This window comes from Lepidochelys kempii, chromosome 4, assembly GCF_965140265.1.
Source record: "Lepidochelys kempii isolate rLepKem1 chromosome 4, rLepKem1.hap2, whole genome shotgun sequence".
Taxonomy (NCBI): domain Eukaryota; kingdom Metazoa; phylum Chordata; order Testudines; family Cheloniidae; genus Lepidochelys; species Lepidochelys kempii.
The window spans coordinates 68,589,398-68,613,853 of NC_133259.1; the positions used below are offsets into that span (position 1 = coordinate 68,589,398).

General features: G+C 40.2%; 1 protein-coding gene across 2 annotated transcripts in view; it reads left to right on the forward strand.

Moving 5' to 3' along the window:
* The window catches only part of PALLD (palladin, cytoskeletal associated protein), a 347,129-nt gene that overhangs the window by 145,810 nt on the left and 176,863 nt on the right, over nucleotides 1-24,456 (forward strand). For both annotated transcript variants that reach the window (XM_073341571.1, XM_073341572.1), the window contains 2 exons: nucleotides 14,817-14,936; nucleotides 17,487-17,832. In XM_073341571.1, coding sequence (XP_073197672.1) covers nucleotides 14,817-14,936; nucleotides 17,487-17,832 — 466 coding nt within the window. The remainder of the gene's footprint in view (nucleotides 1-14,816; nucleotides 14,937-17,486; nucleotides 17,833-24,456) is intronic.

Genomic DNA, 24,456 nt, shown 5'->3' on the forward strand with positions numbered 1-24,456 from the left:
AAACCAGTTCCCATGAACATGTACTCGCCACCCTTCATGACACTATTTAGATACTGGCACCAGTAGTCCTGCAGATTTACCCAGAACCACAATCGCCCCTGCTGTTGACTTCCACACAATGATCTATCTTGTAGTTTGATCCCTAAATCTCTGAGGGCAAATCTCATGGATCCAAGTTATACATTCTTCTGGGATTCCTCTTTGGAATTGAAGGACAAAGAAATTCTACTTCAGCAACAGAGTTACTTACCCAGCTTGTCTCCACAGCCCTCAACAACTTGTAGAGGATCCAGACACTGCTCATGCAAAAGATATTGGGACCCACAGAATCCAGGCTTATGGTTCCCAATCCCCTGGCTTCTAGGTTCATACACACTGATGCCCATGTGGCCTTGCTAGGGACCCTGGTTGGCTCACAGGAACTTCGACCCCAGGGAGCCACCTCACCACCAGAAGTCTGCTTCCTCCATGACACTGCACATTCAGTTGCCCTTAATAGTCCTTCTGATTCCTACACAACCACAGGCAGAGGAGGAGGTAATGGAAGAGCAAGCACTGGAAGACAACCTGCTGGCACCAATCATTCTTTCCTCCTCATCCCCTGATGAGGTCTTAGTGCCACCCACACCCCACAAACAGACAACTATAAGGGTTTCCAACACACATTAAAGAGGATGGCAGAGACCATCCAAATCCATATTGCAAAGGGACAAGAACAGACATATAAATTGATACACGTACATCAAGCCTCTGCAGTAGGGAAGTCAGCCTTCCCAGCAAATGAGACAATCATGGATCCAGCCAGAATCTTGTGGCAGGCACCTGCTTCTGTACCACTACATCCCCCAGCACAGATAAAAAGTATCAGATGCCTACTATGAGTCTGGAATTCTTTTACATGCATCATGTTCCATCTTCCTTTGTAATTGCTGTGGTAATGGTAAACAAAGAGACAAAACAATTCTGATCCACACCAAAGAAAAAGAGCCAAAGAAACTAGATTTATTTGGGCAGAAAGCCTACTCTTCAGCAATCCTACAGTTCTGTGTAGCCAATTATGAGGTCCTGTTAGCCAGATATAAGTTCTGCATACAAGAAAGACTGCTTGCCTTCTCAGACAACCTTCTGATTGACAGTCACAAAGACTTTGTGTTGTTAGATAATGCAGGCTAGCTTGTAGCCAAAAGAGTCTCAAGCAGCACTGGATGCAGTGGATATGGCTGCCAGCTCAATGGCAATGGCGGTTGTCATATGTGTGGCATCATGGAGAAGTCCAAACAGTGGTGGAGGACTTGCCTTTAAAAGCGGTCATATTGTTCAGCTCTAAAACTGACTTGGCCCTCGATGCACCGAAGAACTCATGAGACACCTTCTTTTCCTTCAGAGTACATACAGGTTCTTAAGGGGAAACAAATGAAACAGAAGTATCCCCCATGGGGACCAATCCAGTAACTCTTTTACCACAAAAGGTCTTCAGAACAACCCAGGAAACCACAGCATTTCCATAGGAGAAGACAACCCACTGCTCCACCACAAATTTCCTGATCTTCTCAGCCCCAGAAGCATTCATTTTGATGGGATGGTCAAGAGATGTGTCCTTCCTCCATCAGCTCCAGAAATTTCTGACCTTCCCTTCAGAAAACTGTTAGCTCACTTCAGGCATACTGGGTCTCTTACCAATATGTATACAATAACACATGACTATTCCATCAAGTTTTCTACGGTACCTACCCCTAACCTCCTTTGTTGTCTCTTTTCAGAGACCCTACTCACAAGGATCTACTATGTCACAAGGTCCTCATGCCCCTCTCTCAGAGTGATAGAAGGGTTCCTTACAGGGGAAGGTTTCCTTTGAACATTTTCCTAACCCTGAAGAAAGAGAGGCTGGCAACCCATCCTAGACTTGCAGAACATCAACACCTTCATGCACAAATTAAAAATCCAGATGGTCACCCTAGCATCAGTAATCATGACACTGAAGTCATGAGACTTATTTGCTTCTCTCAAATTCAGGATGTATACTTTCACATTTCCATCATTCTGCCCCATAGGAAATACCTGAGATTTACAGTGGGACAGGACCACTACCAATAACAGATGCTACTCTTTCGACTCTCCACAGCACCAAGGGTATTCACCAAGTGCTATCACTAGCAACAGTTTACTTAAGACAAAACATCAACATGTATCTTTACCTCAACAATTGGCAATTATGGGGAAAATTGCCTCTTCAGACCTCCAAAGCCATCTCCATTACACTCAACCTTTTCAGGAGGTGAGGCTTGAAAGTCAACAGAGAGAAACTGAGCTTAATCCAGTCCAAAGGAATGACTTCACTGGCACAATCCTGGACTCCTCCACCTCCTGTTCCTCAAGACAGGTTTGAGAATTTGTCTTCCCTTTATTTTTCGGCTGGAAAGAAATCCAAACACCAATGTAAGGTCATGCCTGGCCCTCCTAGACTAAGGAGGCTCCTGAACATTCACTACTCCTCATGCCAGACTTCACCTCTGATGCTTGCAGGGTTGGCCGAAGTTGTTTTACACAACCTCCAAACATCACTTGGACAAGCCCATCTCCATCCCACCATTGGTCCTATTCTCACTGAAATGGTGGAAGGACCCATAAAATGCATGCAGTGGGTCCCATTCAGAATACATGTATCTTCCACAACAGTAGTCATGGATGCATCCCCACAGAGATGTGGTGCTTGTACAGAAGAACTAACAACACAGGGCCTATGGTCCCTGAGAAAGCAAAGAATGTACATCAATCTCCTAGAGTGGTACAGAAGGCCTGTGAGTTTTTTCTCTCCCTAATATCAGGACAGTTAGCCATGATTTGGACCGACAACATAACAATCATGTTTTACATCAACAAGCAAGATGTGACCAGATGTTCCTCACTCTGCCAGGAAGCAGTCAGACTCTGGAATTGGTACATCAACCATTGAATATACCTAGAGGCAATATGCTTAGTTGGACTGCAGAATGGATAATGTCAGCAGATGCTTTCTCCCAAATCATGAGGGGGAAATCAAAGAGAGGATACTGGCAGATATCTTCACATCCCACAATAAACCTTTTTGCCAATCAATGCATACGCAGGTATCCAATTCTTCTTAAAAGGTGGACAGAGTCAGGGATCTAAGTGGACACGTTCCTGGTACCATGGTCGGGAGTTCTAATGTAGGCTTACCCTTCAACCTCATTAATTTTCAAAGTGCTCCACAAATTCAAACAGGGCTTGGCCAAGCTAATCCTCATAGCTCCAGCATGGCCCAGACACTTGTCAACCAATCTAGTAAATTCTCAGTAGCTCAGCACAGAACCTTACATCTGCTACCTGATCTGTTATCTCAGAACCAGGGTCAGTTCCCACACCCTAATATACCAATCCTGCACCTCAGATGGAGGCCGGATGGATGTTGTCAGTAGAGCAGGTTTGGTCCTCTCCAGTTAGAGAAGTTCTGATAAGCAGTAGAAAAGAATGAACAAGACAAACTTATCTTTCAAAATGGACATCATTTTCTCATTGGGGTAATCAAAAATAATTTATTCCACTTCACTCCTCAATCCTTCAGATTCTTGACTACTTACTTGAACTCAAAAGCAAGAACCTGTCCTTCAGCTCTGTCAAGGTACATTCAGTGGCAATGTCAACCCACCATCTGCCAGTAGAGGATAATAAAGTTTTTTGTCATATGACAGTGGTGAGATTCCTGAAAGGCCTAGTTAAAGAATCCCCACCTATCAAAGAACCAATTCCCCCAGGGAATTGAGTCTAGAGTTTGCAGCCCTCATGGGACCACCTTTCAAGCCAATGGCCTCCTCTTCCCTGCTGCACCTATAAGTGAAAATGGCATTTTTGCTAGTGATAACTTCAGCTGGAAGAGGAGAAATTCAAGTGCTAATGACTGTTTACAGTATTCCACCTGGATAGAGTAGGAATTAGGACACATCATAAATTCTTTCCCAAACAGCCAATACACCTACCAGTATTCTTTCCAAAACCTCACACATCCAAATTAGAGGCAACACTGCAGGTGCCGGATGTGAGGAGAGCCATGGCCTAGTTACTACCTAAATGGAACGAAACTTTTTAGAACATTTCCAAGACTGTTTGTATTATGGAAAGGATGTAAGGGTCAGTAATTTCATCTCACAAACTATCTAACTGGATTTCTGCTTGCTTTAAATATGCTAAGAGGTGGTCAAGGTAGACTCACCACCACCCATCTGAGCACAAGCTATGTCAGCACACATAGAATCATAGAATATCAGGGTTGGAAGGGACCTCAGGAGGTCATCTAGTCCAACCCCCTGCTCAAAGCAGGACCAATCCCCAATTAAATCATCCCAGCCAGGGCTTTGTCAAGCCTGACCTTAAAAACTTCTAAGGAAGGAGATTCTACCACCTCCCTAGGTAACGCATTCCAGTGTTTCACCACCCTCCTAGTGAAAAAGATTTTCCTAGTATTCAACCTAAACCTCCCCCACTGCAACTTGAGACCATTACTTCTTGTTCTGTCTTCTTCTACCACTGAGAATAGTCTAGAACCATCCTCTCTGGAACCACCTCTCAGGTAGTTGAAAGCAGTTATCAAATCCCCCCTCATTCTTCTCTTCTGCAGGCTAAACAATCCCAGTTCCCTCAGCCTCTCCTCATAAGTCATGTGTTCCAGACCCCTAATCATTTTTGTTGCCCTTCGCTGGACTCTCTCCAATTTATCCACATCCTTCTTGTAGTGTGGGGCCCAAAACTGGACACAGTACTCCAGATGAGGCCTCACCAATGTCGAATAGAGGGGAACGATCACGTCCCTCGATCTGCTCGCTATGCCCCTACTTATACATCCCAAAATGCCATTGGCCTTCTTGGCAACAAGGGCACACTGCTGACTCCTATCCAGCTTCTTGTCCACTGTCATCCCTAGGTCCTTTTCCGCAGAACTGCTGCCTAGCCATTCGGTCCCTAGTCTGTAGCTGTGCATTGGGTTCTTCCGTCCTAAGTGCAGGACCCTGCACTTATCCTTATTGAACCTCATCAGATTTCTTTTGGCCCAATCCTCCAATTTGTCTAGGTCCCTCTGTATCCTATCCCTATCCTCCAGCGTATCTACCACTCCTCCTAGTTAAGTATCATCCGCAAACTTGCTGAGGGTGCAATCCACACCATCCTCCAGATCATTTATAAAGATATTGAACAAAACCGGCCCTAGGACCAACCCCTGTGAAACCTTACTACATCACTGTGAAACTTACCCATATCAGACATTTGAAAGGCTGCAACTTGGGTGTCAATGCACACATTCATGACACTGTGCCTTTAACAGAAGCCTTCCATAATTGTTTTGTTAACTACTTCAAGCTCCTACCTCCATAATATAATAATTGTGTGGGAGTCACCATCAGTGGAAAGTGCACGTGGGCAATCACTCGAAGTAGAAAGGGAAGTTACTTACCATGTACAGAAACTGGAGTTTTTCAAGATGTATTGTCTGTATGCACATCCCACCCTTGTATCCATTCTACTTCAGAGTCCTACCGTAAGAGATTCTGCAGTGAGAAGGAATTGAAAGGGGGTGACCGTCCTTTGCTTTTATATGCCCTCGCAGCAGAGCACAAGAACTGAAAAGTGCACATGCCCCCTTCAGGTACTGCTGTCCAAAAAGACTCCAGTCTCTAGCACATGAGGTGCATGCCACACCATCAGTGGAATGTGCATACTATAACACATCTCAAAGAACTCCAGTTACTGTACACGATACGTAGCTTCCCTTTTCTCTACTACCAACTCCTCTGCTTTGTATCTCCTAAACGTAGCTTATATTCCCTCACCCCATCAGCATGTCTCAAGGTTTCTGAAGGAAGTAAAATTTAAAGCAAAGTTTTCTAGGAAGTCTACAGCTCACCAAGAAATCTGCATTTTGCTTTTTTCACATCTAGTTAAAATTATTTTCAGAATTAACTCTCATTGATATGATCGTCTCTGCATATTTTAGCAATTTTAACCACTCATTGAGGATTAACAGTGCGACATGAGCTAATTGTCTTCTATTTTGGAGACTGTGTGATCTACTGGACTGGGACTCAAGAGAACTGGGTCAACTCCTGTCTCTGCCTTTAGTTGCTGAGTGAGCCTGGGAAAGTCACTACCCTTCCCTGGTCCTCGGTATCCCTATCTGTAAAATGGGGATAATGATACTCACTTCCTTTGTAAAGTGCTGTACAAGAGCTAGGCATTATTACTAGCTAAAATATAAGTAGAGTACCAGTGAAATGAACTTAATACTGTAATAATTAAAATTAAAATAATACTGACGCTGACAGTAAATCAGTATTTATAACTACTACCTGTACAAAGATGGGAAAATTGTAGGAGGGATTCTGATTCAGGAGATGGTCTTTTCCCCAGCTCTCTGGAATGTACTACGTCATCACTCTGAAGGTGCAGAATGCTCTCTTTTCCGTGTCTGGCCAGCTATATTCATGGAACTCTCATTGGTGTCCATGTGAGATTCTCTGCATGTACCATTGTTGAACTAGCTTTTTCTGGTTTCTACTATTCCCAGTGATAGTCCACACGGTGGGCCTGATTCTGCACCCAATGAAGTTAATGATAAAGCTTCCACTGGTTTCAGGAGTTTAGGATCAAACACTATATGTGTATAGGGAATAAGACAAATTTAGCAGAATCTGTCCAAACCGGAAGAACTTTAACTTTGCCTGTTGTGTGAGGAGCAGAATTTCAGAGTTGAGGAACCTTACTGCATTTTTTACAATGAGCAGTTGAATTGATTCCAGAAATATAGTGGATCCTTCTTGTTGCTTTGTGTTGCAATGCAGATTCTAGGAAACCAGATAAACCAATACCTGTGAAAGGAATGGCTCATAAGCAAGCAAATTTCAACTGCTGCTGAATGCAGACAGTGAGAACATGCACAAGAACTGGGTAAAGTGTGAGGAAGCTGACAAACTATGAAAACCTGTGGTGGTATGTGGGCAGGTACTCGAAAGTTTGAGGTAGATGCAGTTTCACCAATTTACTGAAATATTTTGATGCTATACATGTCTTATGTTGTATTATATAGCTAGTGTCCAACTGTCACAAAAAGCCTTACAATGCAAAATTCATGAGCCCTAGATGTTTATCGGTCGATATTAATGAAATAGGAACAGAGACCTCCATAAATTCATACAGCTGAGAGACTGTGAAACAGGTTTTTCTTGTCACTGTTATGTTCTATCTGCCAAATGTGTTTTACACTCCTTTCTCTGTCTAGACGGAAATCAGCCTACATCACAAATCTCTTCAGACTGTTTTGTGAATTAATAACTAGTCAGATTACTTAGGGCCAACATCACAGTTTGTCAAATTACCTGCTCTGTACTTCTTTCTTTGACATTTTGACTTTATGCTGATTGAATCCTTCAAAGAACAGTCTGCTTGGGGATAAAAAAAAAAAGCCTATAGAGTCATTTGCCAGCTGTTGATGCTTTGGCCATTACTCAGCCGTCTGGAGGCAGCCACAAACTGTATTGAATTACTTGAAGACAATTGTCTAAAGGCATGTAAGAAGAAAACTATATAAAATCATTTTTCATACATTTCCAGAAAATTGCTGCACATAAACTCTTTCAAAGCACAGTGCTGCATAATTTGACCAAAAATTTCTGAGAAGATAGACATCACTTACCTTGGATCATGCATTCTAGGTTTCATGTTTTGCTACAGTAACCCAAGGATGCATGATAGGAAATAGCCCTGTACAAAATTTCCAAATGTGGCTGCATTAAGTTTGAAACTGAAAAAGTAATGCAAATGTAACAGACCTGCCACAAAATTCAGCCTTTTCATCCTGATAGTTAAAATACAACCAGTTCTCAGTCAATGAGTATACACATTATAGGGCAGATCCCAGCTGGAGTAGTTCCACCCAAGTTGAAGGACTATCTCAATTTACACCAGCTAAGATTCTGGCTCTTCACTATGTAAAAGAAAAGAGAACATGAGATCAACAGCATCTAAATTCAGAGGGGTAACTCAACATTCAGAAATGAAAAGTAAAGGTAAAATAAACTAAAGCTATCACTAGATTAAGAGAGAGAAACTATAAATGGATTAGAGAGAATAGAAGCCCAGCTTTCCCTGCTACTCTGATCCACCTCCCTACTAACACTACCTCAGTTTTCTTGTGGCAGCTGTCCTCTGCTACCCCAGTGTATCTGCAGTATTTTGTATTCTGTCCTTGTCATACCGCTCAGGCTGTGTTGGCATGTTGGTGCTTCCCAGTCCAAGGTCAGCTCACTAGTTCTTTATATTCTTAGGGACTTTATAACTGGAAATATGTGTTATAACAATTATTGTAAAGTATTTATAACCTATTAGCATGTTTTAATAGTCAAGCCTCAATTACAAGTTATGTTGCAATATAGGCTCTCACACATATATATATTTAGTTGTATAAGAAATGTACAGCTCTCTATTTTCAGAATGTTCTCAACTCTTTGTGAAATCCAAAAATTTAAGATTCTTCCATCCCTATGCACATTAGGCATAGTGGAGTTACTCTCTGCATAGATTGAGATAGTGGCAAAATAGGAGAGAGAAATCTCACAACAAACCAGCTTCTCCTCACCCAAAAACTGATCATCTCAAAAGCATTGGTGGCTAATTCCTAGAGGGGTGACTTTTTTTCTATGCTGCCACCAAAAAAAACCTTATTTTCTCTTGATTAAAATATTCATGAGTTAAGTTGTTTCCAGGGATAGGCTGGCAGAGGGTGCTTGGCATGGTTAAAATATATTGACCTATCTGGTAAAGAGCCCAACACCACTAAGAATCTATATTCTCAGTTTTCTCACAAACAGCCATTTTCTCATTCTGGTGCTCATAAGATATCAGGCCCTTAAACTGTACCATTTTGCTAACCATCACACCTCTCCTCAGTTAAGTTCTGACCAAATATTTCGTGGCTCCTATCTCATGAACTATCTCCAGAGTTAGTCAGTGCTGCATGTCTTCTGAAATCTTGACACTGCATCTTTCAGATGCTGTAAAGCTTTAATCTCTAATTTTAGAGCTCATGAGAATACAAGGTGAAATCACTCTGGAACTGCTGTGTAGGTGGGAGGGAGGTGCAGCAATGATGATCAGAATTCCCTACATAAAAGAGAAGGCGTCAACTAACGTTTTCATTATTTTTGTTACCAAATGTTCAGAGTTTTCACAAGACTGAGCTGATATTATCTATTCTTTTTATTTGAGGCACCTCTTTGTCTTTGCTGGAACTCTGTGGTTTCTCGTCACACTCCATTTAATTCTGTTCTACACTTACTTGTTCCTCCCTGCCTTCCAGACAGATTCCCAGTTTACTAGAGGGGACCCATTGAGTACATTGCTTTCTTAATCTGTGGTGGCTCAGGGCATAAAGGACCAAGAATAGAAATAGGAAACAGGTTTACAGCTGACAGGTTTTTCACAGTGCAGAAAATGACCACTGTTCTTACCCGCTCTTTTTTTTTTTTTATGGCAAACTCTGTTGTGGCTTTGGAATTATGAAATGCATAGAGCTGTTGCTCTATACATTGCATCATGGCCAAAAACTCTTTGTTTCCCAGGATTACATGTGCATTACAATGGAGGAAGCTGAAGATCAAAGTTGAAAATCAAAGCTGCAGATCAAAGAAAAGCATCACCTTTCATGTGATGCGCACACACATTCTGGGAAGTAAACGGTCATCTCTGAAAAACACTACACCAGGGAGAAATTAGTAAAAATGCTCCAGAACCAGAACACTAAAAACAGAAATACCAACATGGACATGGGTACAGCTTTGTTCCCTAAAGATCTAATAGAAAATATACTATTTGTAGACATAGAGGTCAGGGGTGAAAGGTTTCTTAGCTACATTTAGGTCTCACTTATGATGATTCTGACTCACAAGCAATAAATGAAAAAGATCAACGTGTGAAATACAACCCTTCTTGTTATCCAACTGACAAAATAATCAAGTGCTTGCTTGCCTCAGCATTTTACATGTTTCAGCGAACAGAATGCTTTTGTATTCATTTAGTCAAGTGCTAAATATGTTCAAGGCCTTGAGAACAGCATTTCAGAGCTGCTGTCTGGAACAGATTTCTGTGATGAAATTATTTGTCAGCTGATGATTGCTGGAAATAGAACAGACATTTTTTACTTCAAATAACCAGATTTTAGTTAACACAGCAACAGGGAAAGAAACCAATTGCACAAGATCAGTATTTAAAACTTAACTAAATACACAGAGAACTAGCTATCCAGCTTCTATTATGGGAATTATTTGCCTAATTCCTACATACAATGAACCTATATTTTACTCAAGTGTTTTATACAAATATTTGCTAATAAATCCTTTTGCAAGAATTCTGGTGGGACAAAAACAGTCTTGGTTTTGGGGAACAAATCCACTGAACCAATGGCAGTTTGCTTACCCCTCAAATATATTTTAATTAGACAGATGCTCTTAGAGGTTTTTGAAACTACTGTGACCTAGCTTTAGTCAGTTTTCTCATGGTTTTGTCATAATGGAACCTCAAAAATACACAATTCTATTTGACTGTCCAATCACCCAGCCCAGAAATAGCCAGTTTGTAAAATATAGTAATTACTTTTACCTTTTATGAGATTTATTATTAATGAAATGTAGTATTTGCAAATATTTTACTTAAATAGATAAAATGTATCATGGTAAAATACATAGTAAACTAAATCAATCCATTATTGAAAAGTAAGTTCTCAGGGCTTCCACTGTTAATCACTTTAAGAAATTGAAAAAATATCTTAAAGGACATCTTGTTGTCTTGTTATATAAGCACTTAGAAAAATAAGATAATTCTGCTAGATGGCTAGTGTCTTTGTGTCCAGAAACACATGAGTGATAAATGTGGTGTTTGCCATTTCCATTTGTTAAACCGAAATACTCAGTACTTGGAATTCTTCTGTTCTTTAACAGGAAACTAAGTAGCATGGTTTCCATATCAAATTCCATTTCAAGGGATTGTTACATCCTTCTGGATTCATGTGTAGTTAACAATATAGCATAAAGTTACTTAGACTGTCCACTTCCTAAAACACACCAAGACTCGGAAAAGTCTAACCTCAGAAGTTCAAAACCAAGCTTGTGTTACCCATTACTTATCTGATAAGACCTTTCATAAGTCATTAATCTTCATCTGGGTAAGATAAAATCCAGCATGCTACAGTACTACCAGACACCTTTACTGCAATAACACAGACTGACTGTTCTGTGCTCCCAAAAAAAAGTGTTCTACTGTCTGGAAAAAAAATATAAATTCTATGCCAAACTTTTAATTAATAATTCATTTTCAGCCAGTCTCAACACAGGAAGTCTTGTTGGATACATGATAATTTTAAAAAGGAAAAATCATTTAATTTTGATAGAGACATTGGTTTGCTGCCCTCAATGAAACTTTAAGAATGACTCCCAAAGTTTCATTATTTAACCTTAGAGAAGGCATTAGTAAATGACCCAGCCTTACTGCTCTTTTCCATACACTGATTCCCACATGAAATTCAATAGTCTGCTGCTTTTTCCAACTCTGCGGGTTGCCAGTTGTAGTATTTGGTAATCAGATGAATATGCAGAGTTCTACATTAGAGTGCAAAATTGTTTCCTTTGAAGCAGGGTCTTTTCAAAATGTGGTATGTGTTTAATAGTCAATGACCTATAGTGTGGAGGGATGGGGAGGTGTTATAAAATGCGTGTTATGAAAGGAAGCTTTTAAGACTAGCTCTACAGGGCAAACTTATGTTGGTATAACTGTGTCACTCAGGGGTGTGAAAAATCCACACCCCTGAGTGATGCAGTTATACCAACCTAATCCCCACTGTGTGATCTGGAGGGCTTTTCCCGTTCCCATAGCTACTGCCTCTCGTGGAGGTGGATTAACTGCACTGACAGGAGAAGCTCTCCCATTGGCGTAGGTGTGTTTTCACTGAAGCGCTACAGTTATGCGGCTGCATCCCCACAATATTTTAAGTGTAGACCTGCCCCAATTGTCCAGAGCAGCCTTAGAATGAAACTATCCATTAGAACTGTGCAAGATCAGGATTATTTAAATCTGCTTCCATAAACTATTGTAGAATTATTAGGGCTGTTGATTAATCACAGTTAACTCAAGCAATTAACTCCAAGAAAATTAATCACGATTAAAAAAATTAATCATGATTAATCACAGTTTTAATAGCACTGTTAAACAATAGAATACCAATCGAAATTTAATAAATATTTTGGATGTTTTTCTACATTTTCATATATAATGTATTCTGTGTTGTAACTGAAATCGAAGTGTATATTATTTTTATTACAAATATTTGTACTGTAAAAATGATAAACAAAAGAAATAGTATTTGTAAATTTGCCTCATACAAGTCTTGTAGTGCACTCTCTGTTGTGAAAGTACAATTTACAATGTCAATTTTTTTATTGTTACATAACTGCACTCAAAATCAAAACAGTGTAAAACTTCAGAGCCTACAAGTCCACTCAGTCCTACTTCTTGTTCAGTCAATTGCTAAGACAAACATGTTTGTTTACATTTACAGGAGATAATGCTGCCCTCTTCTTATTTACAATGTCACCAGAAAGTGAGAACAGGCATTTGCATGGCACTTTTGTAGCTGGCATTACAAGGCATTTACGTGCCAGATATGATAAACATTCGTATGCCCCTTCCTGCTTCGGCCACCATTCCAGAGGACATGCTTCCATGTTAATTATGCTCGTTAAAAAAAGATGCGTTAATTACATTTGTGACTGAACTCCTGGGGAACAATTGTATGTCTCCTGTTCTGTTTTATGTGCATTCTGCCATATATTTCATGTTATAGCAGTCTCAGATAATGACCCAGCACATGTTGTTCATTTTAAGAACACTTTCACTGCAGATTTCACAAAACGCAAAGAAGGCACCAATGTGAGATTTCTAAAGAGAGCTACAGCACTCTACCCATGGTTTAAACATCTGAAGTGCCTTCCAAAATCTGAGAGGGACAAGATGTGGAGCATGCTTTCAGAAGTCTTAAAAGAGCAACACTCCGATGAGGAAACTACAGAACCCGAACCGCCAAAAAAGAAAATCAAACTTCTGCTGGTGGCATCTGACTCAGATAATGAAGATGAATATGTGTCGGTCTGTGCTGTTGTGGACTGTTATCAAGCAGAACCCATCATCAGCATGGACGCATGTCTTCTGGAATGGTGGTTGAAGCATGAAGGGGCATATGAATCTTTAGTGCATGTGGCACATAAATATCTTGTGATGCTGGCTACAACAATGCCCTGAGAACAACTGTTTTCACTTTCAGGTGACATTGTAAACAAGAAGTGGGCAGCATTAGCTCATGCAAATGTAAACAAACTTGTTTGTCTGAGCGACTGGATGAACAAAAAGTAGGACTGAGTGGACTTACAGGCTCTTAAAATTTTACATTGTTTTATTTTTGAATGCAGTTGGGTTTTTGCACATAATTCTACATTTGTAAGTTCAACTTTCATGATAAAGAGATTACACTGTAGTAATTGTATTAGGTGAATTGAAAAATACTATTTTGTGGGGAGGCTTTACAGTGCAAATACTTGTAATGAAAAATAAATATAAAGTGAGCACCGTACACTTTGTATTCTGTGCTGTAATTGAAAAAAATATATTTGAAAATGTAGAAAACATCCAAAATAGTTAAATGGTATTCTATTATTGTTTAACAGTGTAATTAATCACGATTAATTTTTTAATTGCTTGACAGCCCTAAGAATTATCAATATAGTGTATCAGCCTTTTATTTATAGCTCACTGTATCATGTACAGTTACAGTAGGAGATAAAATAGGGTGACTTTCTGGGAGAAACTGAAAATATAGCCCAATTAATCAAAAATATTACCATTATAGTGAATGAAAGTGATGAAAATAAGGAGACTTTATCCATAGTAAAATAACCCCTGCAGCTAAGCTCAAATTGAGACTTGAACAGTCCCAAACTTAAGGTAAATTTGGACTTTGATGCAAGCTTTCCAACTTGGACCCTGCTGAAGGTTAGGCAGCACAGCTCCAGATTTTGGTCTCATTGAAGTTGATGGCAAAACTCCTGTTGACTTCAGTACAACCAGATCATAACTATGGTATGCTTGTTAAGGGTAATCAGAGAGGCACACGTGTATGGAAAAAAAGCAGGGAGCAATAGAAGGAGCTAAATATTCAATCCAAACTGACTTTTTTTTCAAATGAGAGAGACTTCAATATTTGTTTAATGTCTTATTGGGTTTTTTAAAAGTGTATCTGTTTAGTAGTGGTTTGTTCTAGGCCAAAGAATTTTGCTGTTTCTTACATTTTTATAAATGCAAGATTTTGGATGTGGTGGTGTTGGTGGGGGGAGGGGGAGAGGCCATATTGTAATCTGCAAGCAAAAAAGCTTAGATATGACTTGGATTAAAGTGTGCAAGTTGTGTTTGCATATGGAAACTGGATAGTTAGATTATTTGCATATGCAAAGGCAATTTGTAGACAAAAGTCAGCTTTTGTGTACACAAATATGGTAATGAAAAACGGTGAGATTTAGGCCCCTTTGAAAACAGATTTATTGAGCTCTCTGTTTAGGATGTGCAACCATTTTTTAAAGCAATATACTTTGAGTGATTAGCAGGTGACCTTTAGCCTTCTGTCTCATAATGCACTGAGATATTTAAATGCACAACTCCATGTACAGCATCTTACATAGCTGATCATTGGTTTGTTCCTCTCTATTCATTTCTAGAAGAGATATGTACATTAGTAATTGCAGAGACTTTTGCAGAAGATGCAGGAACCTTCACATGCACAGCAACAAATGAATATGGGTCAGTAACAAGCAGTGCACAACTTACCGTCTGCTCAGGTATGTGTCAAAAGGGCAGACGAACTGTACATTGCAGTTCTTAGATAGTCTAACACAGGGTGGGCAAACTTTTTGGCCTGAGGGCCAAATCTGAGTATGGAAATTGTATGGCGGGCCATGAATGCTCACGAAATTGGGAATTCAGGTGCGGGACGGCTCTGGCTGTGGGTACGGGCTCTGGGCTGGGGTTGGGGCTGGGAATGAAGGGTTGGAGATGCAGGGAGGTGCTCAGGGCTGAGACCGAGAGGTTCAGAGGGCAGGAGGGATATCAGGGCTGGGGCAGGGGGTTGGGGCACAGGAGGGAGTCAGGGGGCAGGCTCCGGGTGGTGCTTACCTCATGCAGCTCCCAGAAACAGCATGATGTCTCCCCTCCGGTTCCTGCATGGAGGCGTGGCCAGACAGCTCTGCGCGCTGCCCTGTCCACAGGTACTGCCTCTGCAGCTCCCATTGGCTGAGTTTCCTGGCCAATGGGAGTTGCAGGGGCGGTGCTTGGGGCAGGGGCAGCTTGTGGAGCCCTCTGGCTGCCCCTACACATAGGAGCTGGAGGGGAACATGCTGCTGCTTCTGGGAGCTGCATGGAGTGGGGCAAGCCCCCGACTCCACTCCCCAGCTGAAGCAGTGGAGTGGGGCAAGCCTAAGACCCCGCTCCTTGGCGGGCGCTCGAGTGCCAGATTAAAATGCCTGGAGGGCCAGATGCGGCCCCTGGGCTGTAGTTTGCCCACCCCTGATCTAACGTATATGACATCTGTGCAGTTATCTGGCTACTGCCTTTGTAGAAAACAGTTGCTGCAAGACCGAGATTTTGTTTAGGCAACTTCTTGCTGCATCTACTGTTCAATCTTTGTGTGAGTCTTCCCACATCTTCCAGCACTGGCTGATTATGCTCTGAGTCTGAAAGCTGTCCTTAATGGAGAATAAGGGCAGGTTATTGCATTTATCCTCAAAAGACATTTAAAAAGAAGACATATGGACGCCTATAAATCTTTTCCAGAAATCCAGCTGCTAATAGAGCGGGTCAAGTACAATCAAGCGGCTGCAGCTGAAAAAAGCTGCCTCTTCCCGCAGCAATGCAGGCAGGCGCGTGAAGACTCTTTTCATGTGCTGCCCTGAGCCTAAAAAAGCACCCGGGGAATAACAAAAAAACAAGAAGAAGTTATTTAAGCAGCCACAGTGTTAATGAAAGGGATGATAGTAAGGCCACATACGAACATGAAAAAGTAACATCACCATGGAATTATGAAGAAAATATCCGGTAGGAATGTCATTGAATAAATGGAACTCTGAAGAATAAATAGCTGGAGTGAAATGTGTGAAAGCCAGAAGTCAAACCCGTCAAAAGGCTGTTATTTTTTTAGGTTAGATATTAGGGAAAACTTTCCCACTATAAGGGTAGTTAAATTCTGGAATAGGGCTCCCAGGGAGGCGATGGATCCCCATCACTGGAGGTTTTTAAGAAAAGGTTAGATAAATACCTGTCAGGGATTACTTGGTTCTGCCTCAGCATGGGGGGCTCAACTGGATGACCTCCCAACATTTCTATGATTCTGTGATTTTTGTTCATTAGAATGTGCCTGTCACAGGCTCTTGATACAAGAAATAATTTTTTTTAAGAAACTTAAACTTAAGTCCATTGACAAATTCTCAGTACTAAAACCAGCAACCCACAGAAATAAATCCAATCCATACCATATTTATTACCCCTGTGTTAAAGTACACTTCTTAGTGGGTCATGTAGGCAATTTTTTCTTTCAACTAAGTCAAATGACTGAGACGCTAGGAAACCTCAGTTCTATTTCCAGCTCTGTCACTGGTGTCCACTGTGACCTTGGGCTAGTCAACAATATTTTTGAGGCTAATGTGTCTCATCCATAAAGTGGGGACAATATCTACCTAGTTGATGGATAAAGCTATGTTACAAAGTGTGTTGCCATCCTCAGATGGAACACACCCTGGGTGTGCCAAAATTATAGTTTTAGTTTCTTAATAATAATTTTTTATTTATGCAAGATAGGTTTAGAAAAATAATGTAACCAAGCTAAACAGATTCCTTAACATCAGAACTCTGAGGCTAGAGGGCAGCAGAAGCATAAAGAAAATAGATGAAATTATGCTGAAAAAAATGAAAATAAAATCCTTATGTTTTATGTAAAATTGAAAACAGAAATGCAGGCAGTTAAGTTTTGGAGTATACTAACCACTTGCATGTATGTTGTTGAATATGTGCAGCAAATGCTAACAAAATTCTAAAGCAGGCAATTCATTCAGGCAGCTGTCCTTGAATAACTGGAAATTGTTCACTCTTAACTAGCAACTATTGCACCTGCATCATGGGTAATTAGGAAATGAATAGTCAGTAGCATATCTAATTTGGCATGATATTTGTGAAAGCTTCCGAAAGAATATCCAGCTGATGTAGCTACTATATATAACAAAAGTGAAGTGATCTCACCTTTAATGAACTAAAAGCACACTGTGCATATGAGTTGAAGTATCTGTTATGTAGTTTGAATATGGCTTGTTGGACAGCAATTATCTTCTTTTTTGTTTTAGCCAACTCTGAAAGCTCTAGCCATGAGCTGTCAACAAGAGAATCCAACAGTGATGATTTCCAACATTTCCCACCTCCCCCTCCAGTTCTAGAGATTAGTTCTCTTGAGCTTCCTCCAAAGAAGCATACAGAGAGCCAACAGGTGAACAACACTGAGTATAGACCCAACATAGCAGCCGTTCAGTTACAGCTCAACTCTGCTGAGAAGAAAACCAATGGCATCCATCCCAGTCATGAAGCAAATGGAGTGATTAACAGCAAAGCTAGCAGTGATAAATCTGCCCCAGCTCCAGCTGTCCTGCTTTCACCCACAAAGGAACCACCACCAGTCCTTGCCAAACCAAAGCTGTGAGTATTTCTGCATGGTTTTTATTCTTCCTTTCTAATTGCTGGCTATTGAAAGCAAACCTTCTGCCCTAGAACCATTGTGTATTAGACAAATAATGGCTAGAATTGTGACTGTACCTTGTACCTTTCTCACTGGTATGTATTAAATCCCAAGCAGCTGAGTACAAGAAGATCCATGTACTTCATTTTAAAATCATACCAAATGAAAGTACATTAAAACTTTTGCTATTCTTGGTATATTCTGATAAGCCACAAAACAAAAGAAATTCAGGTTAATGGTGGTGTTCTAGCCTTTTTTTTAACCACTTGTACATAAATGTACTGGTCTGGGAATCTTGCATATCACCACTTCTCCAATAACTGAATGTCATTTGACTAACCATTTTTATGCTGAAAGTTCTTGATTTTGTGCAATTGCTAGATCTCCATATATGCAGTTTTTTGTTTGTTATTTCTCTTATTATCATATGATAATAAAACAGGAACAAGCTGTTTCTATTGACATCCTATATCAATGGTGCAGAGTCATTATAATATAATAGAAACTGCACAAGATGGGAAAGATGAGTGTAAAAAAACTACAATTGATAAAATCCTTGCATTTATGACCTGATGTCAATCACATTACAATTTATAGTGCATGTCAAACATTAGTTTGGCTTTTGTTCTATGTACAGTCTTGTCTACACTTCAGAATTATAATTGCATAGCCTTATCAGTTAGGGGTATGATTTTTTTTTGTTTGTCTTAACTGATGTTGCTATGTCCGTATAAGCCCTAGTATAGAGATATGTATACAAGCATAAAAGAGCTTTTGACAGTATGGTTAACACTGATTCTATGAGAGACATAAGGAAAAGCACTTTTATGCCGGTATATGCTGCTTCTACACTCGTAGGTTTGTCAGTATATATACTGGTATGGCTATGCTATCAGAATTTTTCTAGTGTAGATAAGGCTTAAGATTACACAAAAATTCTGCCTTCCATCTCCTTCAAAGACTTTTCAAGCATGGAAGATGGACTTTTATGTTGTTTGTGTCCTGGATCAGTACTGCCAGGAATTGCTGTACCCTAAAGGTCTGATTGAAAATATTAGAAACAGTACAGAGTGGTACATTTCTAAAAGAGAGAGGGGCTTTTATTTCTTGAGTTAATTTTTTTTAAATGGGGCTAAAGAAAGGAAAAGAGAGGAGGATCATTTCTCATTCTCCCAAAAGACTGTACATATTGATTCATTATCCAAAAAGCTAGTCACTTTATTTTTTAACTGTTTTCATATTAAACATATTTCCAGATTTTATAATTGAATGTTAGATTCCTTAGCTGACAAAGGACCAAATCCTTCACCCCTAACTCAGGGAAAAAATGTATTGACTTCAGTAGAAATCAGTGAGAGTTTTCCAGGGTAAGTACTGCAGGGCTTGTTCTAAAGTCCAAATTTTTTCCAATTTTGTGACTGTTTTCATCAGCCATGCAAAGCCTTGTGTCTACCAGGTGCTGTGTTTCATCGTTTTTTTTTTTCTACAATGGGTATGGCGACTTGTGAATTTACAGCTGGCCAAAACCAAAAGAACCATTCTGATCAATGGCCTGTAACAAGGTACTAGTGAGGAGAAGTAACACATTAAAAACCATAAGTAGAATCATGTGAGTGATATTTGGTTTCTGCTTGTGCTTGACAGTCTATAAAAACAATAAATTTATATTTAACTATAAAGATGATACAGAAGTAGCAATAATGGGGGGTTCAATGGTTCATGAATGCAGAAGAGACTTACTGCTGCAATGAAATATTGATGACATTATTTGTAGTGGCTTGTCCAAAATAATGTGTGTTAACTGTATTCAGGTGACTGCAGAAAGAAAAGCTTAAGCACTAGTGATTAGCAGGCTACAACAGCTGTTCTTACCTTAATGAAGTTTAAAATCCTTCAGTATGTAGTTCATGGTCAGAAATATTGCTGGTATATTAAAAACATAATCTTCCTAATTATTTTCTGCGTGTCTGTGAAAAGCAGACAAACCAGTTTTGTGGTCATTAAAGGAAGGATGAGTGGCTTAGGCACAAGTTTTTAGACTGACGACATGATTCTTTTTTGAGCCAGCATTTCAGCACCCAGTTCAGGTGCAGAAGAACTTGCTTTTTTGTTTTTACAGTTACACACTAATTAGTGTGGGTGTGTTTGTGTGTGTGTATTTAGAGGAGGGAAAGACTATACTGAAATTCAGGAGATGACATGTTCTAGCTGCAGACTCTAACTGAATATTCAAATTATGGTATCAATACAAAATCCAGGAATTTAAAGTAATTATAAGGAAAACTTTTGTTAAATCTAAAATTTTTGTAATAATAAAAATAAATGTAAAGTGAAATAAAGCCTTCATCTTGTGAAATACGTTCTCAGCATACATCTCCTCTTATGTTTACAGTATAGTTTGCATTGTTCTAGTTTCCTTTCCTTTGTGAGTGGCAGTGTCCATTGAGGACAGAGACAAACATTAGAGGCAATCTGTCCTAGCTGAAATGAAATGTGAAAAAGTAAGAGCAGACTTGAGCTGCTCCCTCACACCTTCTCATGTACAAACCCAGAGCATGCTAAAGTGTCCTAGGCTTAAACATCCTGTTTAAAACACAAAACCCTATCATGCCCTTGTTATTTCAATGCCTACAGTCCAGAGCAGGCTACTGCAAGAAGAAACCACCATGCCTAGCCATCAGGGGTTAGGTCTCCTTCTGAATCCAGCTCTCTTTTCCATAAGAGGTAGGTTAATGTCTAATTTGTGGAGGAAAAAGTATTACCCTTAACTTTGGATTTGTGCCATCCTCCAATATTTCTATCCCTGCTGAGGGGAACTAACTTCTTCTGCCACTGCCAGGTGCCTAAAGTTGTGACCCTGTGAAACAAACATCAAGTCAGAACCATGACACCCATGCATACTGAGCAAATAGACTGTACCCATGAAAGAGGAAACCTGCACAATTGCTTTGAAGTCCAAATGTGCTTGTGCAATGTGAATGTGTGTAGTTGTTTTTAAATCCTGGGGTGAGATGCTGGTCTGTACAAAGAAAGGAGCACAGATCTTGCAACGTAGGGGGAGAGAAGGGGCTAAAGTGGTTGTAAGCCACCTTTACACCCTACTGATTCTGATCTGCTCTGGGGACCAGAGTGGTTCCCAGCATAACGTATACAGCATTGGGGAGCTGCCTATGGTGGCAGTGCACCCCAGAATCTCTGCAGCACTATATTCTGCAGCTCCAGACTTCATGCCCCTACCACCCGAGCTCCTACACCAGGGTTTGCAAGAGTGTCCACCAAAAACAGCCTGCAGCTGGCTGCATTGCTTTCTGCACAGGAAGAATTCTCCATCAGTGAGATTCAGGGCTTTTAGAGTGCTTTACATCCCTCCAGCACCTTTACCCAGCATACAAGAGTCAGAGTGGGAGTGAGAAGGTACCCACGCAAACAGATGACACGCTACAGTAACGTGATGTACAACGTGCAACCACACACAAACAGAGAGGAATGAGGCAATAGAAACCAGCATGCAATAACCCAAAAGAAAGGGGGAGAGAGGTGATATTTTCATGGCCGGGGAAGGGGAGCATTGCAGGAAGAGGCCTATTTCCAGCTGGTACCATCTTTTACAAGTAGTACTTGGCCACCTCCTGGACAATTGCTGCTCTAATTAAAGATACTGGGATTGATCAATTGTAGCCCCCATACAAAGAGGGCTACAGCTGGTCTCTAGGAGCTGTGACACAGCCCAAAGGAATTTGGCTGACCCTCTTGGCCCTTGCCCTGCTCACTAAATATTCATATTTTCTGAGATACTAGGCTCTCCTGTGCATTTATGCACCCATCCCTCTTCACCTCAATTAAATAGAGGTAGACCATAAATAACATCCAGATTACCAAAAACCTGTGTCTAATCAGTAACCTCACACTGAAAAGTATGGTTTAATTGTACTGATCTGAAATAATTGTATCCAAATGACTGCTTTGGACAGACTGTGCATTTTTCTTAACAGCATTCAACATCAGTGCCATTGGAGAGGAACTAACCACCACAGAAAAATACAAAAAATACAGGAGATTAGTAGAGAGCAGTAAGGAAAAATAATTTCCCAGAATTATAGTTTTTCCCCCCTTACATTCATGTCCCATTTCTCCAGTCCAGATGAGCTGATCTCACCCTGTCTTATATCCTGGGCTTGTGGTACTATAGTAAATTCATTCTATAAAACTGTTACTCAACATTGGTGAGGCCTCATCTGGAGTACTGTGTCCAGTTTTGGGCCCCACACTACAAGAAGGATGTGGAAAAATTGGAAAGAGTCCAGCAGAGGGCAACAAAAATGATTAGCGGGCTGGAGCACATGACTTACAATGAGAGGTTGAGGGAACTGGGATTGTTTAGTTGGCAGAAGAGAAGGATGAGGGGGGATTTGATAGCTGCTTTCAACTACCTGAAGGGGAGTTCCAAAGAGGATGGATCTAGACTGTTCTCAGTGGTAGCTGATGACAGAACAAGGAGTAAAGGTCTCAAGTTGCAGTAGGGGAGGTTTAGGTTGGATATTAGGAAAAACTTTTTCACTAGGAGGGTGGTGAAGCACTGGAATGGGTTACCTAGGGAGGTGGTGGAATCTCCTTCCTTAGAGGTTATCAAGGTCAGGCTTGACAAAAGCCCTGTCTGGGATGATTTAGTTGGGGGTTGGTCCTGCTTTAAGCAGGGGGTTGGACTAGATGACCTCCTGAGGTCCCTTCCAACCCTGATAGTCTATGATTCTATGAACAGCTAACACAATTATTTCATTTTCCAGTGCCGTTGGATTTATAGTATTCACAAGCAAAAATTTCATGCTCTTTGAAGCCCAGTGTATATTCCCAGGAAAAAAAAATATTATGATGGAGTTGAGGTTGATAGTATGTATCAATAACGCAAGAATAACCAACTCATTACGAGGATGTTGTAATTATCCCAAAACCAAATGTTATAAACTCAGGAAATTCAGAGTTAAGGTTATGCTCAAAAGAAATCCAAACAAGATTTAAAAAATGCACTCTTAAGAGAGACAAGGTGAGTGAGGTAATATTTTTATTGGACCAACTTCTGTGGGTGGGAGAAACAAGCAACTCTTTGTTGGAAGTTGGTCCAATAAAACCTATTACCTCATTCACCTTGTGTCTCTAATATCCTGGGACCAACATGGCTACAACAACACTATTAAGGCACTGACATTAAAAGACACATTGTTTTTTTTCCTCCTTCATGACATCACTACAGGGCAGAGTTAAGGTATCTTAACTATGCATTTCTTACCTTAATATGTTTGGATTTCTTTTAAGTGTAACTTTTTACTCTGAATTCCCTGGCTTTGTAACTCTTGGGTTTGGGATAATTGCAGAATCCCTGTAATGTGTTTTTTTTATACTTATGTTACTGACACTCTCAACATCAACACCACCTTAATGCAGGTTTTTGTTTCTGTGCGGGTTTTTTGGCCTTAATGTGTTTAAATTTATTAAAAATGTCATACATTAGCACTAAATAAGAAACCCACAGAGTATGCTTCCCTGCAATATTTTTAACATCTTGATGATATGTAGTATTGATCTTAAATTGTTGTTTTTTATTATTTCACTTTTGAGAACAGATTCATCAGTACAATAAACTAGCCAGAGTAAACCAAGCCAGGGGATTTAGGTTTACACTTGCTTTGCGTCACCAGGGAAGCCCAAAGCAGCTGAAGCGTACTGGTGAATCTGGCCCTTAATTTGCAATTGACTTATGGGTTTCAAGATCTGTATTAGTGAGACTGGCACTATGTTAAAGGGGAGGTCGGAGAGATCAGTCCCAATGTATCAAGATAGTAAGGACTCCCCTCTGTTCCTTCCTCAGTTTCCCGAGCAAAACTGCCTCAGTGTGCAGTGGTGCCGAGGAGGTAGTGCTGCAGGAAGTCTTTCGAGCACTGATATCCAAGCTAGTATGCACTCACGAAATCTCTGAAGAGCAATGACAATTGGGCCCAGTATTCTGTCAATAAGCGCTCTTGTTACCTGTGATCAGTCTCCTTCATAGAATCAATTCCTTCCTCTACAGCTAATTTGCATGATGTTGATTAGTAGTTACTCTGGTCTCACAACAGCCCCATTTAAAAGTTACCTAAGTTTTTGACCTGAGTCTGTCTGGCTAACCTATATAATCATAGCAATTGGATACAATTGTTAATGATTTAATAACTTAATTTTTTCAAATATAACCTGTGCACAAGATTTCAATTAATTTTAACTATATGGAAAGTTTGAAGTGTCTGCGCTATTTGGTTAGGCTCATTTGGGACAAAGAAAAGATGACACAGACGTTAAATTTCTTAAAGCACCCAGGTTTTTAATTAATCTTAATTCATAAAGGATTTACTTGTAAATTTGCAGGCAAACCATTATTACCCTGTACTCAGAGTACGCACTGTAAGTTTGGGAAAGATGCATTGCATTTTTCGTAGAAAACAATGAGGTTGAATCCCTGCTTTAGGTTCAAAACAGAACTTATTAACTATGGAGGTGTGACCAGTTCCTCTATAATTTGCATATGAAAAGAGACATATAAGTGTATAATACTA